Consider the following 19,480-nt stretch of genomic DNA (forward strand, 5'->3'; position numbering starts at 1 on the left):
CAGGTAAGTCACTCACATTTTAATCTTTTTACATGAGCTAAGTTTAGTGCATTCATTCAGTGAGGCAGGAAAAGACTTCAATCAGCTCAGGAATGTGGCTGTCAGTTTCTGAGAGTGGCCCCAAAAACAGGAGGGAGGGGGAGTTTGGGAAAAACTGGAGAACTAGGGCAGAGAGAGACCTCACAATGAAGGAGTTGGATGTGTGCCTTGTAGTGGCTGTGAACACACTGCAGAGTGTGATGAAACTGTGGAGCTTAAACTTTGAAACTCTGAGGTAACATTCAATGTTTTGATTTTGAGGACATAAAGCAGGGGAACAAGCTTTGATTTAGAGTATCAGCTGGCACAAACTTCTCACTAAAGTGGATTTTGTTTATTATTTTCAGCATCTTCTTCAAAATCTGGAAAGAATGGGAATGTTGAGAAAAGTTTCTGCACTCATCCTGAGGAGAGGAGTTACATTTTCCCAAAGCAGATTGTTCAGAAATGGTAAATCTGAGACACATCAAAACACACAATTCATAACAAACCATGTAAATAAAGTTGCTTTTGAACCATCTTCTCTCTCAGACAGCCTCTTCAGAGTCCATCCGTCTGTATCACAGGCCCTTGCAGAAAACAAACCTGTGGTTGCACTGGAGAGCACCATCATCACTCACGGGATGCCTTACCCACATAACCTGAGGTATGAAAGTTAAGGTCTCTGTAAACTCCTGAATCTGCAGCTCAGAGGTGTTTGTTTGTTTGTACCACTGATGGTGTTTTCATGCAGCACTGCTAAGGAGGTGGAGGCCATAGTGAAGGCTGAAGGAGCCACACCGGCCACAGTCGGAGTGATCGATGGTAAGATTCACGTGGGCCTCTCATCAGAGGAGCTTGACCACCTTGCTCGCTGTGAGAGCTCCCTGAAGGTGTCTCGGCGTGATCTGCCCTACGTCATCAGCAAGGTGAGACCACAACACACTCACCTGTGGAGGAAGTAACTAGGTCCATAGATAAAGTATCATTATGTAAACATAGTCTGTTTTAAAAACATTTAAAGTCTTACTGTATATGTCAGGGGTCTGCAACCTGCGGCTCTGGAGCCTCGTGCGGCTCTTTGACTGCTGTAGGGCTCCTTGTGGCTTTAAGAAATGTAAATAAAATAAAGATCTTTTTTATTTTTCTTACAGAGGGTGTTGATGATTAAAGACATTGACACTAAATGAAACCATGCTTTAACATTTAATAATTATGCATAAAACCTTCAATTTTTTTGCAATTTTTACAAAGTTTTAAATTTCATAATTTAAACATTTTTCAAATTTAGATAAAAAAAACAAGTTTTTAAAGATATTTCAAATTTCCGAAATTTTTACAAATTTCATTTTTTAAATTTCTTAAAATGTTTGAAAAAAATAAATTAAACATTTGACTTTTTTATGTTTTGTTTTTTAATATTGCAATTTTTTAAATTGTATTTTTTAAATCTTTTGCAAATTTACAAAAAATTGGCATTTCTTCACCCTTTTATCCAGATTGTGAAGATAAAGTAGATTTAGTAGCTCCTGACTGACTTAGATCCAGGTAAACTGAGGCAGAACAGCTCCTGTGAGAGTAAAGGTTACAGTTTAAGGGTATAATCAGGAAGGCACTCAACAAAAGAACAACCTCACTATGATATAATGTAACTTGTGTTACTAATACTCATGGATTCATGTGTAATCAGCTTTTCATTGTTAACTTCTATGAGGCTACAACTAAACATAATTTAAAACCTCAAAATTTAGAACAAAAGGCAATAAACTGAGGAATTAAGACTGAAGAGTGATTTTTTTTTATTTCCTCATCCGAAATTAAGTCAAAGTTGCTGCCAGTTTCATTCCTGTCAATCACTTCAAAATTCTACCTGCATTGTTTGAAATGGATGCATAATTAGAATTAAAGCACTCATTTTACTTCTTTCACTAAGTTTTTTTTTTCCTTTTTTTGTGAAAAATACTTTCCGCACAGTAACAGGAACCACAAAATTGTTGTAGTGATTCAAAAAGACTTTTTTCTCCCTTGGACTTGTAATGGATTTGAGGTAGAACACTTTAGTTCTCATCAGTGTTTGCCTCAAATTTACTGTAGATTGCGGAATAGTTTCTGTAATAAACACGATAAAGTCTGGTCCTCTCTGATATCCATATCCTGATGTTGAAGCTAAAACTGTGAATGTTAACTGTGTGTGTGTTTTCATCAGGGGCTCTCTGGGGGAACAACAGTGTCAGCCACAATGATCGCAGCACATCAAGCTGGGATCTCTGTCTTTGTCACGGGAGGCATTGGAGGAGTTCACAGAGACGGGGAGAACAGTAAGCAAACCAGCACCTTGACACAAACTATGCACTGTTCACACATATTTATGTTACTACCAGCAAGCTTCTCCTTACAAACAGTGGAAACAAGAAAAGTGATTGGATGTGTCATCCTGATAAATAAACAATATTGTCATCAGGTGTTTCATCTCTGTTTACTGTGTGTCTGAATTAAAGACAAATACTTAATTAGTAATGAGGAAGCAAGAGCATTAAGTGTGTTTCAGTACTATGTTGGGAGACATAACTGAACAAATGTTTTTCAGAGACTGTTACAGACTGTGTCATTGTTCACTGTACATCTATTGATCATTCCTGCAGGTCTGGACATCAGTGCAGACCTCACAGAGCTCGGCAGGACTCCTGTTGCAGTGGTCTCTGCTGGTGTCAAATCTATTCTTGACATCGGTCGCACCCTGGAGTTCCTTGTAAGACTATAAACACAGATGTGTAATGTCATCCAGAAACTGTAAAAGATCTAATATTGGTGTTTAACCAGTGTTTATTTCAGTCAGGGAAAATAAGAGAATTGCAACTAAGTCAGGTCAGTGATTTTAAAATGAGTTAAGTCATGTAGAGAATCAAGCAGGTGTTGGGCAGAGCTGGTTTGAGAAGGATTACAGGTGGGTTTTTGTTATCTACTGTTATCTACCGGTATTCATGTTTCACATCTGTTTGTAGGAGACACAGGGTGTCTGCGTGGCCACTTATGGTGCATCAAAACATTTCCCTGCCTTCTTCACGCCTCAAAGCGGATTCACTTCTCCATATCAGGTCTGCAACCCTGAGGAGGCTGCAAAACTCATTGGTAAATCAGCATTAATGTTACGTTCACCTTACAGATATGCAGTTTGTGTAAATGCAATGTATTTTCACCTCAAAAAAAGAGTGCCTTACAGGAAAAAAAGGTAGAATTCAGCAAGCAGAGCAAGATGTAAAGAGATGAATTAATATATTTTTATTTATGTTGGTGTGTTTTTGCAGCGAGCACTCAGTCCCTGGATCTTCAGAGCGGTGTCTTGATAGCAGTGCCCATCCCAGAGGAGCATGCAGCCGTGGGCCAGCAGATAGAAGAAGCCATACAAGCTGCAGTGACAGAGGCAAGGTACAGGAAGTAGAAATTTATAAACTGATGTGAGTCAAACAAACTCAGCTATGAGGTTTATCTCCTCCTGTTCTCTTTTTGTGTTCACTCAGTGTTAAAGGTGTAACAGGAAGAGATGTGACGCCTTTCATACTTCAAAAGGTCAATGAGATAACAAAAGGAAAGTCCCTCCAGGCCAGTATCCTTCTGAGAATGAATCACAGAGAACATGATGATATCAAATACTTTGTGAGTGCAGTGGCATCAAAGAGTGATTAAATCTGAGTTTTTCTTAACCCATTGTGTATTCAGACATTGCTCTAATTCATAATAATGCTAAAGTTGGAAGTCAAATAGCATGTGCACTGTCAGAACACATGAACAAGAAACCAACAAAATATGAGACCCATCAACCAGGGAAACACTCCTCTGACTCAGGATCAGATATAGTAAGTACGCATGTTAAAGGCTTATGTGTTTGATTCAGCATTTAGGTAACGATGAACCCACAATGCTGTGTGTATTTTGCAGGTTGTCATTGGAGGAATAAATGTTGATTTTATTGCAAAAGGGAAACACAAAACACTCATTGTAAGTCAGATTTTAAGTAACTCTATTCTCATGGTGAGCTGTGGATGTAGTAATAAAATGATTTGTCTTCCAGTTCGGACAGACAAACATAGGAAGTGTGTGTCAGTCATTTGGTGGTGTAGGAAGGAACATTGCTGGTGAGTTTCTATCAGATTATGTTCACGCTCATTAGATCTTCTTCTCACGCTCGCTTTTGTTCTACTGTCATTCCAGACTCCCTGAGTCGTTTAGGCCAAAAGACACTGCTCATCTCAGCTACTGGAGCTGATTCCCACAGTGATGCAGTGTTTAACTATTGTAAACATATGGTATGAAACCAGAGCAGAATGTATAACTTTGTGTGGTTATAATCCCTTTTACATGAGCTTGATTTCTTGTCCTTTTATATGTAAGAACACAAGCGGTGTGGCCAGGTTCAAGGACCAGAGCACAGCAACATACTGTGTGGTTATCACTGAGAACGGAGAAATGGGTCTTGGATTGGGAGACATGGACGTTCATGAACAAATCACAGAGCAGCTTGTAAGTTAAGCTGATAAACATGGTCAAGATGATGCAGAGATGAATGTTTTTACTTATCAGACCATTGTCATTATCTTAAGGCACAATCTACAAAGTTTTATGATATCAAAACCTTTATTCAAGAGCTATAATCACTTACATTCTCACAAATGTCTTCTGTAAAAAGTGCACACAGATTCTGATTGGCTTAGTAAATCCAACTTTTCTTTGGCCACTAGAGGGCAACTCCATGTATTGATGTCCTTTTAAAAATGACAATTTTTAAGTTTATTTTATCTAATTCTTCTCTGATGTAGCAAGATTTTATTCTATGAAATAGATGTCAATATTCTTTCTATTTGAGATCTGCTTAAAAGTTTTGTTTTGTTACATGATTCTTAATATTTTCTTATTCTTGTTGTAAGATCTGTTATCATATTATCTTTTCTATGTAACTTCTCTTCTTTATTCTTCTCTGAAATCTGTATTTCCACAGGTGTCACAGTTTGAAAAACAGCTCATTTCAGCTGCCATAGTGTGTCTTGATGGAAACATTCCTGTCTCCACCATCAATTATGTTTGTTCCTTGGCCGCTAAACACAACATAAATAGTAAGCTCAGTGAGAGAGTTGCTAAATAACCCTCAACAAAGTCTTACAATGAATTTGAACACTTTATACTGATTGTGCGTTACAGTTTGGTATGAGCCCACAGATGCAGAAAAAGCCTGTAAGCCTTTCCTCTCAGATGCTTGGAAGTCTCTGTCCTATTCATCCCCAAACCTGGCAGAGCTGATCACTATGAACAAAACTCTGGGCCTCCCAACACCTGATGGTAGTCTAGTCTAAAGAGATTCACATTGTAACACTAAAAGTTACCTCAAATGCTTTGGTTGTGGCTGAGGATGTGATCTTTTCCTGTAGTGCTGCCGAGCTCTCATGACGAGGTGCTGAATGTTGCTGTGTCTCTCTCACGCCCCCTACTGGAGCATCTGCACTGTCTGGTGGTGACTCTTGGGGTGCATGGGGTGCTGGTGTGTGGAGAGCATGAGGCTGGCTCTGTCAACATTCAGCCAAGAAAACAGCGGCGGGTAAGATCATTTCGAACTGATGATAGTGATGAGTTGAGGTGAAGTGAAGTGAAACTGAAGGTGATGGTGATGGTGTGTTTTCAGGGGAGGAAGCTCTGTGCAGTTCACTACCCAGCACTGACTGTGACAGCAGAGGAGACAGTGAATGTGTCAGGAGCAGGAGACAGGTGCTGAAAACTTAAATAACCAGCTTTCTCTTCCTTACTTTACTTTTCATGACCTATTCATATTGCTATACTTGCCTTGCATTCTACTTCTCAAAAAGTCAAAAATATTACATTCATAAAAAAACAAAGCACTCGTTAAAAAATGTCCACTCTCTGTTTCCAGTCTTGCAGGTGCTATGATGGCTGGTATTCTCCAGCAGCGAGACACAAACAGCTGTGTTTGGATGGGACTGCTGGCTGCACGGCTGTCTCTGGTGTCACAGCACCCCATTGCACCCACGCTCACTGCAGATTCTGTGGATCCCAACAAAGTCCAGACTCACTCCTGGCCTGAACCCTCCTTCATGTGGATAGATTAAACATGTTTTCAATTGCTGCAGAAATGTGCAAAAACTGGATCCCCTGTGACTACCTTTTTGTTTAAATTTAGGTAATATAGCAAAAGAAAATGAGTTACCCCATTGTGCTTATGTTAATGATAGATACTTGTAAATAAATTTTGGAACAGCAAAGCAAGTTTGGTTTTTGTTTTCATTGTCCATAATTTACAAAGTTGGTGAAAGAAGCACTCTAGTCGTACTGTATTCTGACAAATAACCCACTTTCACAGCTGAGCATTCTGCAAAGTGATGAAACACGTACCTTTTCTGAGTGGTTGTAATTATCATTCTGATGCAATAACAGACAGGATTATGTCTCTGCTTCAGGTTAACATACTTCATTGTTGTCCATTAAGTTGGAGTAAAATATGTTTTACCTATTACCTATTATCATGAATTATCTATTGTGACAATATGATTTTTTTTTTAAATAAATAACTAGTATACCACCTTAAAACTACATTGATCGATCTCTTTAAAATATATCATAGTGAATTCAAACAGCCATAAGCCTTTGCAAATCATCATTTCATGAGAAGAGGTAGCAAATATGTTATTCCAACTTTAAGGGAAACAGTGTAGTATATTTTATAGAAGCTGTTTGATTGCCAATGTTTGTAACATGTATGCACAAAATAGAAGCCAACTACAATTTTTTTTAGTCCAATTTGTGTGGAAATATGAGACTGGTACAGTGGAATGACTATTATTATTACCATAATAATAATAATAATAATTTTATTATTATTATTATTATTATTATTATTTTATGTTTTTATTTATGCATATTCAACATTAAATATAAAGCAAGCTAAGCGGCTGACTAGCTAAAAGCTACTAAAGTATTCTGTAAAGGCTCTGGCATAGCAAAAATTATGTTCCAAGGCGGCGTGGAGTAGAGGTAAAACCCTATCTAGTCCTATCCCTTTTAGAATCATATCAATCATTTTACGTAAAACAAACTACTATAGTCAATTGGTGCACGTGATAGTTTGACTCCTAAATGTAATACATGGGGATTATACGTGAGGAAATAACAAGTGCTCTCAACAAGCAATTGGTTATGGTAATTTGGTTTAGAAATGTGTCACTAACTTTAGAGGAACTTCGCTTCCCATAAAGCATCTCTTCATCCGCGCAGACTCAGTGGAATTCAACACTTGCCCCATTCCCTCCTCCCTACTTTAATGCTAGCTAAGATGGTGGTTAGAGCGTAAATTGTCTCTACAATACCAAGAAAAGAGAGGGGCAAAACATCATTATAGCCTTTTAATCAAAGCAGAACATCACAAATACGGTTATCTTATATGACCGTATATAGAAATTTTGACATTTCAGATATATTGGCTCGCAGTCCCCGCCCAATTTGGTGTGACTCCCTTGGAGTGGAATCCTAAGCTAAATACGGACAGGGTAAGTAACGCTAACGTTAGCCGAGCTGCTAGTAGGGCTAGCCAGCCTCTAATGTCCCTGAATAAATTGAAGACACTTCTACCTTTAACGATTCACAAGCTCATCTTTGTGTATGTTCGAGATTATTGCATCACTGTCCAGATAATCTCAATGTCGCAAGAGCAATGTCAGTTGTTTATAGTACGAAAAACTTCCTTCAGTTGTGTGTTAGCTTGCTTAGGCCTCGTCGTCAGCTCGGCTCGTACGTTATGATGATAATGTAGCATACTAGCTACGCCGATGCTAGCGGTTAGCAACATCCAAGCTGTCAGTTAAAATGTAGGTGAAACTAAAAGGTTTTAACGTTGTTTTAAACCAATATTTCATGTCACTATCAAGTAAATATTCAAGCCCATATGCCATTGTTCTGTAATATAACTTGCAATTGCTCCTGTCTACTTGTTAATAGTTAGACCGGCTTCTTTTACCAATTCGCGGCTAATGTTAGCTTTGCCTATCGTTAGTTAAATAACATCTGTCATATTGTACAGTCCAGAGGAGCAGCTAAAGTTACCAGCCTGGCTAACTAGCTCAAAAATCTGTCTTTTTATGCAACTATAACTGTCAACTAATGTCCACAAGTGGATCCTTCGAGACGTGATATTAATGTACGTGTCAGTTTATTAGCCGAATGCTGCCAAGTATTTGTAATGCTGGCATTTTTCTACGACTGTTTTAATTCACCCCACACTGTCGTGTTTTACTAATATGGGGGTTTCATTGAGTTCGTCAGCTGGCAGCGGAGTTGTCACGTACAAATCAGCCTGGTTATGAACAGCAGACAGCAGGCGTTTCAGCTCAAATGTTCGCAGTTTATTGCGATTACCTGGAACATCTATCGTGACGTGTGTTGTACTGTCAACACCTGAAGATGTAACAACATCCGCCTTTACCACTTTAACACGATGACTGCCGAGTATGGCTTGTTTTCTTATAATCACAGTCATTAGCTTTTTATTAATGCTAATTTTCATTAACGTCGTAGGTCCTAGAACCTGTTGAGGTCATTGTGGCAGATTACGGCTGACAATATTATTGATCGAAATGTTTTCATGCAGCAGTGCAGCTTTCATTTCTGTACTTTGAAGCTCTAAGTGGCGACTTCAAGTGGTTCAATTTGTCACCATCTTACAACCCGTTTCCCATCACTGGGGGAAATGATCAGAACACTATAATCACCATTTAAACTTGTTGAAAGGTGTGAATTTATGATCCCCCTACCTTAAAATGAACAAAATGTCATATTTATACTTCAGATTTTACTGCAGATTACCTCCTTTGTAATTTCATTTTAAGATTTTAGTAGATCTGATTGTCAGTGTTTACCGAACCTCCATGGTTAATCATCAGTGATATCTTTTTCATTCTGTACGGTGTAAATCAGCAGCACCACAGACCACAGCCTCCAAAAGCACCGTAAAGTTGAATCAACAGTGCACTAAAAAGCCTATAAAAACATAAGAAACAAGTACCATCAATAAAGACAGATGGAGTGCATTATCCTGCAACAGTTAAGCTAGATGAACCTTATAAACTTTTTATTGAGGTTAATGTTTCTTTGCTGCTGAAGAGGAAATTCTGCATGGCAGAAATTGTGACTTTGATGGTCATAAAGTCTCATTCAAGAGGTATGAAAGATGTGGGCAGCAGATTCAGTGTGAAGATCAAGTGCGTTCAACTGATGTTATTTTCTTTAGTTTATTTAAAGATTACATTTTGGTTCAGCTGAAGTGATGCAGGAAACATGGAGGAGAAGAGAGTGATGCTGACATGCAGTCAGGGCCAAGGGGCTCAGTGACCACTGTGTCAAGTATCATAGCCTCTGTGTACGATGCACCTGCTCTGAACTAGCGCCCTATTTGATGTTATTTTCAATCATGTCAGGATAAAGCTTCCATACTTAGACTCTGTATGTTTTCTTAGCCCTGTGCTCTGTGACCAGCTTCAACACTCACCCTTGCCGTGCCATAGGATGTCCCATAGCCCTGAAATGAAGGACGACCCCATGGAGTGCCCCCTGTGCATGGAACCGCTGGAGATTGATGACGTCAACTTCTTCCCCTGCACCTGCGGCTACCAGATTTGCCGCTTCTGTTGGCATCGCATCCGTACAGATGAGAATGGCCTCTGCCCTGCCTGTAGAAAGGTGAGGAGCTGAGGACAACAACTGAGAAACTTATCAACATCCAAGACGGAGCAGGATGTCTAACAAAATAGCATTGATGATTGTTACAGATCCAGTGTTGATAGAGACAAACTTTTGATCCTGCCCTTGAAAATGCTTCAGCTAAAAAGAACCTCACTTCCCTAATTTGCTTTATTCATCCCTTAAATTCAAACTAAGGGACTATTTTCTACACACGGTGGATATCTAAAACTGTGTTTTTTTTACATGGTATGTTCCTGTATAGCCGTACCCAGAGGACCCCGCTGTGTACAAGCCGCTGTCACAGGAGGAGATCCAAAGGATAAAGAACGAGAAGAAGCAGAAACAGAATGAGAAGAAGCAGAAGGTGACAGAAAACCGCAAGCATCTGGCCAGTGTCAGAGTGGTCCAGAGAAACTTGGTGTTTGTGGTGGGGCTCTCGCAGCGTCTCGCTGACCCTGAGGTAAGTATGATCTTAAAAATAAAGTGACTTTTGCAACCTTTGAGCTTATTTTCTAACCTAATGGTAATGAAACATCTGATACTAATGGTAGTACCAGCTCTGTTTACGTCTAAAGGCTCTGACACATAGAAACAGTAAAAACACTCGGCTGGTGGAGGATTTTAATGCACATTTAAAGGTCTCTTAGTCAAAACTCCCACAAATGCTTAAAGTATAAGGCCTGAGAGTGAAAGAGCTCAAAAGACACCCACAAACTGTATGATAAGTGATTTTTCTTTTTGCCGGTGTGTGTGCCCACAGGTTCTAAAACGACCCGAGTATTTTGGGAGGTTTGGAAAAATCCATAAAGTGGTCATCAACAATAGCACATCTTACGCCGGTTCACAGGTGAGAGGCTGAATGGAAGAGGATTCAATTAATACATTTATAGTCTGAATGTTGAAAGAACATTTGTTTCATATGAACTGTGTTCTTTTTGATCTATTATTTCAGTTTCAAACTTTGTAATGTGAAAAGTCAATTGTTAAAACAAACATGCTCATAACGCTGTCGTGAAAAGCCACTGTAAACACGATTAAGTTGCCACAGTAGATCTGTTTGACTTGTATGTTTACCTTTACTCTTAATTTTCTCAGGGGCCCAGTGCCAGCGCCTATGTCACTTACATCCGCTCTGAAGACGCCCTAAGAGCAATACAGTGTGTGAACAATGTGGTTGTTGACGGCAGAACACTGAAGGTAAGAAACTAATCCAAATAAATCTGCTCATATTTGCATGTTTATTTGTTTAAGTGCTGATGTGAATTGGTTTCAGTTACATAATGTTCATGTGATAACTTTATTTTTTTCTGTCTGTGAAACAACACCTGCAGACTGATTAAACTCGACGTCTTGGCAAGAAAAGTCCTAAACTCTGAGCTTCTGTTTGTTTCTGTTTCAGGCTTCTTTAGGCACAACAAAGTACTGCAGTTACTTCCTTAAAAGTATGCAGTGTCCCAAACCTGATTGTATGTATCTACATGAGCTGGGAGATGAAGCAGCTAGCTTTACTAAAGAGGAGATGCAGGTAAATCAGATTTTTTGCCTTTTTAGGTGTTTAGTTTTGTTATAATTGCTTTATGCATGTGTTGATTTTGTTTATGAAGTGTGCAGTTATAAAAAAGCAAAAGTTGACATATTGTATCCTCCTTCAGGCAGGGAAACATCAAGAGTACGAGCAGAAACTTCTCCAAGACCTCTATAAAATAAATCCTAGCTTTCTACAACCTCCAGCATGTGGAACAGACAAGTCAAAGAGTAAACCCAACTCCACACAGAGGTTGGTTTATTTCCTGGTTCTAACTCTAGCAGTTTGACTTGATACTTTGCCTTTAAGCATCGTTTTTCTCCTGCTTTGCATCAGATCCAACAGTAGCAACGGTAAAGATGGGTGGCCGACGCTGTCAGGACATAACAAACTGGCCAATGGGCTTTCAGAGGACCGCAAGTCTCCCCCGTTGTTAGACTATCTAGACCAAGAAGTTATCGCTTCGGAAGGGCTAGAAACAGAGCTGGGTCCTGGTCAGTGTGCTGCCCTATCCCCTTTCTCCTCTAACTGTGACAGTAACAGGTAAGAAAGAACACTTCTCAACAAACAATCTTTAAATATGAAGCAGATTGTCTTTATCTAACTAACTTTGTCTCTCATCAGTCCCAGTGACAAACCTCCAGAGTCTATTGGAATGGTGAATGGCGAGACTTTACAACAGGTACAAAGACCTGAACTCTGTTATCTTTATCGTATACCAGTGAAAGTGTATGAGTAAAGTCTTACTTGAAAGTCTTTAATCTTTCTGTCTTTGTCCCAGGTACCCACCAGTGACTCCCCCTCTCCACCACCAGGTCTGACCAAACCCAGTCTGGTGGTGCCCATCAGCGTGTCAGACCTCACGGCCCGTTCACCCTTTGAGGGCGCCGCAGCTGAGTCCCAGTCACTCTTTTCAGACAACAGTAACTTCAGACATCCTAATCCTCTCCCTGCTGGCCTGCCCCCCTTCCCCAGCTCCCCTCGCGGCAGTTCTGACTGGCCTATGACCCCTGAACCACAGAGCCTCTTCACATCAGGTACACAGAGGGGGTAACTCAACATATGAATGAATGAATGAGTGAATGAATGACTTTATTTTGCTTGTGCAGATGACAGTTTAAACAGTGAGCAATACAAATAAACGATAATCAGAAAAAACTTAAAACAAAACAAGAAAATTACTATCCAAGTTTCTTAGTTTATATGAGCAAAAAGGAGGAGGAAGAAGTATCAACTTATTTAATCCTACTCCTTTGAATTGTGTTACACTAAATTATAACACTGACTATTAATTACTAGCAATTTTCAAACATGTACAGTGGATATACAGCATATAACTTATACTGAAAAATAAACTCATACCCATGTCTTCTTCACAAATGTTTTTACCATACCTTGTATTTTTTTATGAAGACAAGCTAACACCTTGTGATACTTGTCCATTAATGTACTTCTGGAGAATCATCTCTTTATGCCTCTTTTCAAACAGACCTATACTCAAAATTTGTTTCAGTTTTGCACTCAGTCTGTTCCATAGTGATACGGATACTTTCTAATTTAGTACACACACTTCTAACCTTTAGGTTTCCATTTCCCCTTAAATAATAACCGCCCTCTCTATTATGAAACATTTTCTAAATGTGGTTTTGGCAGCAAATTATTCTTTGCTTTGTATAGTAGTTGAGCTGTTTTGTGCTCCACTAAATCACAAAATTTTAGAGCTTTGGATTTAAAAAAGAATCCATTTGTGGGTGTCTGAAAATCAGCCTTGATGAAAAATTATCTGACTAAAGTTCATGTAACATTTATATTACTGTAATGAGATAAATCACCTCATACATGTGTGTTAGGGACTGTCGATATGTGACGTATCTTTTTTTCCCTTGTTGAATAAGTCTCATCACCATCCCAGTAAGGTAGAAACATCTGCATTTTATCTTGGAAGCTTCAGATTGGCTGTGTCACCTAGTAACATTGATCATCTGATCACTACAACGCGAGTACAGCACTGATCAAGGCTGATTACTGGACTTTTTAAGCTAACCACATGATCATCTCATCTCTATTTTTTACCCCAGTCATCAAAACCTGAGCTCAATCTGCAGAAGAATGCAAACATGGGAGTGACTTAGCATTAGCATCCCTGGGGCTCAAATGTTAGCACTGTGGAAGCTAAAAAGCAAAAAAGAATATATGTAGTATGATTGTTTTAATGGGAAGGTGGCAGCAGAGCTTCATGTGAAGCTCCTTTAATACTCTGACCACGTTTGGTTTGTGTTTTTGCTGTTTGAGCCACAGTTCCACATCAATATCCAGTTCATTGGTTCCTATTTAGTATGTACAGTTAGTTAAATCCAGAATGCTCAGTTACACTAGCAGTTTTATACGACATCCAGAATCTGAACCTGCCAAAGTGTGTTAGCAGACAATAAAACTGTTGTGCTGAAGAAACAAATGAAGAGATCATAATGGTTACAGAGAATGTGTTGATGAATCTTCAAGGTAAAAAATGCTGCTCTTTACCAGATTTAGAGCTGTACAACAATTTTAGCTGGACCAGTTCACTGGAAAAGTAAACAAAATAAAACTCTGGATATCTCTGTTATCTTATCAAATACAAGTATTGCATCAGATATAATTAGCAGCAGGCACTCAATATTAAGACAGGGGCTGATTTTGACTTCACTGCCATGTTTGCTTTGCAAAGTTACAAAACCCCTGAGTGGGAAAAACAAATTAATTATAAATGCAAATAAAGACTAAAAGCAAAAATAGAGAAAACCAACATTAAACAGATTCTTGAAGGTTCAAAGATTTTAGTGGCTAGAATTCAACAAAAAGAAATGTGTTGGGTGTTTTAAAAACATTTTTACACGAAAGCGTTCAAGAACATTTGTTCTTCTTTGGAAATGCAGCTCTGCTTGATAAATAAACAATTGGATATTTCTCCTTTAAAGATTTCAGTCTTTAGTGTAACTCTGCCGCACTGCCTTTGTGTAGTATGCAGGCTGTTAATATGCCTCTGCTTCTAATTTTGCCTCTTTTTTAATGAATGCAGCAGCATAAGATGAATAAGTGTTTTATAAACTGTGGTCCAAATCTGCAGGATTGGCAAGTTTTAAATGAAAAAGGGAATCTACTCTTTCGAAGTTAGCAGGTTAATGTGTGTCAGGATAAAAAACTTATTTTTACTGGGCAACAAACAAAGAGCAAATGTAGATTCTTTTCACTCAATCAAAGAAATCCAGAAAGCTCCTAAAACATCTTAATATGAGACCACTCCAGTAACTGCTCTCTTTCTCCTCACAGACACAATACCAGTGTCTTCTTCCACAGACTGGCAGGCAGCCTTCGGCTTTGGCTCGTCCAGCAAACAGCAGGACGACGATCTGGGCTTCGACCCCTTCGACGTCACCCGCAAAGCCTTGGCCGACCTGATAGAGAAGGAGCTGTCAGTGCAGGATCAGAGCCCCACGTCCCCAGGGCCCTTTGCTCACGGAAGTAACCATGGTCCAGGCCTGCCACTCCCCAACCCAAACCCTGGCTCCTCCCACCATTTCCCCAGCGGCCTCCCACGCCTCCCCCAGCTCCACCACAGAGCCATCTACAGCTCCTTCAGTTTCCCCGGCAGTCAGAACAGCCAGGCCAGTCAGCAGCAGCAGCCAGCCGCCAGACACCCCTGGATGGGCGTCCCCACACGAAATAACCTCACACACTTGAACCACTCAGCCAGTGCTGCCTCACACAGTAATTTCCTGGACCTGAATCTGCCTCCTCAGCACAACACAGGGCTGGGAGGGATCCCCATCTCAGGTACCAGACTCAGGGTCACTGCAGTACCTTCACGTGTCCTGCAGGAGCGCTGCATGTTAACAACAGATCAGACATGTCATTAAATACCACAACATAGAAACATCGTCAGGTAGCTCTGTGGTTTTTGTTTAGACAGGTGTTTATTGACCTTGTTCATGAAGTGCTGGCACATGCACTTCTTTAACTGACCACTAGTGTGTGATAGTGAGTAACTGTTGATTCTTGGCCTTTTCTCTCCCGCAGAAAACAGCAGCTCTATAGACGGCTTAAATGTGAAAGAGTGGCAAGACGGCCTCAGAGCTCTCCTGCCAAACATCAATATCAACTTCGGGGGCCTCCCAAATTCCTCTTCCTCTTCATCCTCCTCATCCTCCAACAGTGTTAACCACATCGGTGGGCCGGCGGGGCCAGCGGGTATCTCACACAGCTTGAGCTGGGACGGCACAGCCAGTTGGATGGACCCTGCAATCATCACAGGTAGGAAGTGATGGAAACACCAAATGCAGCAATAACAGAAGAATTAAACTTAAAGCTTTAACAACAAATAGTTTTGTCTGTTTATCTGATGGTCGTTATTATTTGTAGTGATTGCTTCATTCATAAAATAATAGAAAATGGTTAGCACCATGCATGTGGTGCTGTGAATGTCTGACCAGGACAAGTTATTTTCCATTTTTTCCACTTTTTTTTTTACTTAAACAGAAACAATTTTGGATGATTACCAGCTTAAGCATGTGTTAGGTGCTGCCTTCATTTTCTCATTAAGGAGGATTTTAAAAAGATGCAGGAAAAGGTTTCCTGAGTTTATGGAGAAAAGACATGAAAGAATTCTGCAGAGGAAGAAAACTGAGCATGAAAACAAAAAAACATTCAAACTTAAATATGTTGTCATTCTGTATGCAGCAGGTGTAATCAGAACATTTTTTCCAAAGGCTTTTGTTTACAGTATACATATTCAGTGCAAAATAAAGTAAAAAGGTTCAGTAAAAATTTGAAAATGAAGGAAAAATCTTAAGTGTCTAATAGAAATGGGTATGAGTAATTGAGTACTCAAATACTCAACATTGACATTTCGAGTCACATTTTTTTATTCATGCACCTGTGCAAGCACTGCTTTTGGCAACATAACTTCAACACATACAGCGTTACATGTGTGACCCAGCACTTTGTCTTCGCTTAACCGAAGATACTAGGTAGGAAAATAAAAGATAGACCACAAACTAATGACTTCTCTGGCTGCAAAGCCAGATTTCAGCAAAAACAAACAGTTTTACAGCTACAGCAACTCTCTAAGAACATGTAATTACACCAAAAGCATAAAAATGCAGAACCATCTGCTACACCTGTCAGTCAAGAAAAGTGATGTCTGGAAGTAATTTAAGAAAAATGGTTGACTCAATATGCAGTGTAAGATATGTGGTAACTAGTTCAATACTTAACCATGTGCACTCAAAGCAGAAGAAGAAAATAGCAGGCAGTCTTGCATCAGTTGCTAGCCCTGTTAGCACGTCACTATGAAAAAATCAGAGCAGAGAAGATTAGCCTGCTAATAGCCAAAAACTGGAGACATGCCCCCATTAAGTTTTGCGGAAGGTGAAGGTTTCAGAGAGCTGATGGCGTTTGTGGAGTCGTAGCACAAGCCACCGCCACGGAGAACATCTACGAGAGTTGAAAAGATGTGAAGTGTGTATGTGAAGTCTTTACAGTCTGGGAGGTCTCTGCCCAACAGAAAAACATGCCCCCAGGACTCTATTTTGTTTGCATTCATTAGAAATTTGGAGTATTCAAATACAGGAATTACTGTAAATTCCCTTTGTTTATAACTTTTGAAAAGCTGGAATCAGAAAGCTTTTTTTGCTTTTCTCCAATAATTAGCATTTATAAGTTTATCTGATGATTATATCTACGAGTGAGGTAGCTGCCATGCTCCACTTTTTTTTTTTTTTTAAGTTAATTTGGCATGTTTTTTTTCTTTTCAATGGATGGAGCAGCTGAAGAAAGATGAAAGGACAGAGTGAGCTGCAACATGTAGGGTGTAGGATAATGAACATATTACTGAACAGATTTATTTTTTAGAGTTTCAACAAATCATGATTTGCAACGGTGATGAAAAGGTATCATTTTTCTCCCCCCTGTTCTGTCACGACCCGTCCCCGCCCCTCGCCCCTCCTCAGGTATGCCCGCCTCTGCAGGAAGTAGTTTAGACTGTCTCCAGGACGACAACCCACCACACTGGCTCAAGTCCCTGCAGGCGCTCACAGAGATGGACGGCCCGGCCGGCTCAGCAGTGCCCACTCCCCAGCCCCTCCACAGCGGCCTCCTCGACGCCCACATCCCCCTCCATCACAGAGCCGCCGGCGGCTGGGCTCCCTACCTGCCCCCTCCCACAGCCAACCCCGCCAGCCAATTCCACTCCCCTCCCCCTGGCTTTCAGACCGCCTTCAGACCCCCAGGACAGCCCGCCACAGAGCTGCTACAGAGTGCCGCTGTGGACCGCCACTGAACACAGACTACAGCAGACACCTACCCATTCCCCACTACCACTTTATACCCACTCATCCTGTATCCCCTCCCTCAATGCAATACACACCAATCTGCAGAGTATGAAAATTATTAACAAAGTAACAAACATGCTTTCTTTTTTTCTCTTCCTCCTTCCTTTTTGTCTATTCTGAAGGCCTGTTTGTTTTTGTTTTTGTTTGTGGCACACAAGTTCTCATCATTATCACCCTTTGTCTGCTGCCATCACCACTCCTTACATCTAGTTCTGGGCACAACAAGGGGATTAATCAAGTAGCTCGCTGTCGACTGAAGAGCACGACAAAGCACCGAACGCCCAGTGGTGACACGAGAGTTAACTCCACAAACTGGCGAGGACAACAAACTAGGCTGAAGTGAGGTCTTTTATAAACGTAACTAATGATTAAGCATGAACAACATTTGTGTTTTTTTGAAAGTTGAAGTCACGATTAGTTTTTCAGAGGAATGAAGCAAGCTGTGAATCTGCTCTTGAAGCTTTGCCCCAAAGACCCTCATCCTCCCCACTTTAACAGGAGACTGTGAAACAGTGAACCCTTACAGAATCAGGCGAGGAGAGAGAGAGGGAGTGAGGAAAAAGGGGTTGGCACTTAGCTTTTCTTTTTTTTGAGTGGTGTTTAGAAAAAAAAAGGTGACAAAAAGAAGCTGAGATTTGGTTCGCAGAGAGAGAATGCAGATGACACTTTGGGGAGTTGAGGGCACAGGCTATGCATGGGCTCCCTGTTAGGTAGGGACATAGATGGCCTGCTTGTAAGGCCACTTGGCCCATATTCCCTTTACTGGAGGGCTCCTGTCGGCCCCGTCCTGCTGGAGGGAAGATTTTGCTGAACCTCTGTATCAGAGGATAGAGCACTGCCTAACCGCAGGGAGCCAGGGCTTTGGGAGATCGTGGCACACATCCTGAGCACTAGGGTTAGACTCTTACTCACAGTGCCACTGTGTGGTACCTACAGTAGCTAGCCCTAACACGGACAGCCACAGACGAGACAGGACAATGACTAGCTGGATGAGGAAATGACTGAAATACTGAGGGTAGCAACATGGTGAACAGGTCCCTTTGTTCGACCCCTGAGGGCTTAAACGAGGCCTTAAACAGACAGATGACAGAAAGGAGCTCGAGTGATTGGAGGAGGAGTTTATTCAATGATTGCTGATAAATACGCAATAATGTATGTGACTTCGGCAACTGTATGTGAGTGTGTGTCACAGATGAAGGTGCTGCAAGACAAAACCAAGTGCTGTAGTTGAACTAAAGAGCTCCCAGCCTTCCAGGATTTGAGATCGACCTCTCCGACCACCGCCTTTTTTTCTTTTTTGAAGTCTTAATTCTGATCTGTTTGCTCTCTCTCTCTATCTCCCTCTCTTACCCCCCCTCCCCATCCTCCCTACACCACCCCACCTCCCACCTCTCCCACCTCCTGCTGTTCCCTATTTAACAGTATTCACAAAAATGAACAAACTCATCCAGGAGAAACCAACACAGAGTCATTCAATGGGTTTTAACGTGATGTTGCGAGAAAAAAATGAAACAAAACAAAATTGAGGCGCTTAAAAGGAAGTGAACTGTCCTCTGCAGGTCTGGAAAAATGAACCTTAAATAAAACTTAAAACTTAGAGCTGGTGTTTGTCTGCTGTTGTGATTCAAACATCTGCACTACAAATGATTCAGGCTTTAGAGCACACTCCATCATACTGCACATAACGTCTACTCTGGGAAGGTCACCATAAATCACCAGTGTTAGTCCGCTGTCGTCCACTAGAGGGCAGATCTCCCTGTCGGTGATGAAGCTCTGCAGTCAAACTTCAGTCCAGCAAAGTTACACAGAATCACAGACATTACATTCTCTCAGA

General features: G+C 40.6%; 2 protein-coding genes across 3 annotated transcripts; both read left to right on the forward strand.

Annotated features, from left to right (window-relative positions):
• The first annotated feature begins 142 nt into the window (after positions 1-142).
• Positions 143-6,244, forward strand: LOC141796877 (uncharacterized). Its single transcript, XM_074678176.1, has 19 exons — positions 143-274; positions 387-489; positions 571-685; positions 773-947; positions 2,225-2,336; positions 2,661-2,767; positions 3,021-3,147; positions 3,324-3,444; positions 3,537-3,622; positions 3,736-3,872; positions 3,955-4,014; positions 4,088-4,151; positions 4,228-4,322; positions 4,408-4,536; positions 5,012-5,126; positions 5,212-5,349; positions 5,439-5,605; positions 5,690-5,772; positions 5,936-6,244. Exons 2-19 carry the CDS (start codon positions 411-413, stop codon positions 6,129-6,131), a joined length of 2,106 nt encoding a protein of 701 aa, XP_074534277.1. The 5' UTR covers positions 143-274; positions 387-410; the 3' UTR covers positions 6,132-6,244.
• A 1,056-nt stretch (positions 6,245-7,300) lies between these two features.
• Positions 7,301-19,243, forward strand: cnot4a (CCR4-NOT transcription complex, subunit 4a). 2 transcript variants are annotated; one of them, XM_074677902.1, is made up of 13 exons: positions 7,301-7,565; positions 9,528-9,750; positions 10,016-10,213; positions 10,514-10,600; positions 10,849-10,950; positions 11,153-11,278; positions 11,406-11,530; positions 11,615-11,821; positions 11,903-11,960; positions 12,060-12,315; positions 14,588-15,091; positions 15,335-15,568; positions 17,266-19,243. In XM_074677902.1, the coding sequence occupies exons 2-13, from the start codon at positions 9,577-9,579 to the stop codon at positions 17,592-17,594; spliced, it is 2,400 nt and encodes a 799-aa protein (XP_074534003.1). In that variant the 5' UTR covers positions 7,301-7,565; positions 9,528-9,576; the 3' UTR covers positions 17,595-19,243. The 2 variants fall into 2 exon arrangements, with proteins under 2 accessions (XP_074534003.1, XP_074534004.1); XM_074677903.1 differs by having other exon boundaries at positions 9,576-9,750.
• Positions 19,244-19,480: the final 237 nt, after the last annotated feature.

Source organism: Halichoeres trimaculatus, unplaced genomic scaffold, assembly GCF_033239565.1.
Source record: "Halichoeres trimaculatus isolate MK-OKI-2021-1 unplaced genomic scaffold, fHalTri1.1 fHalTri1_scaffold_10, whole genome shotgun sequence".
In the NCBI taxonomy this organism is placed as follows: Eukaryota; Metazoa; Chordata; class Actinopteri; order Labriformes; family Labridae; genus Halichoeres; species Halichoeres trimaculatus.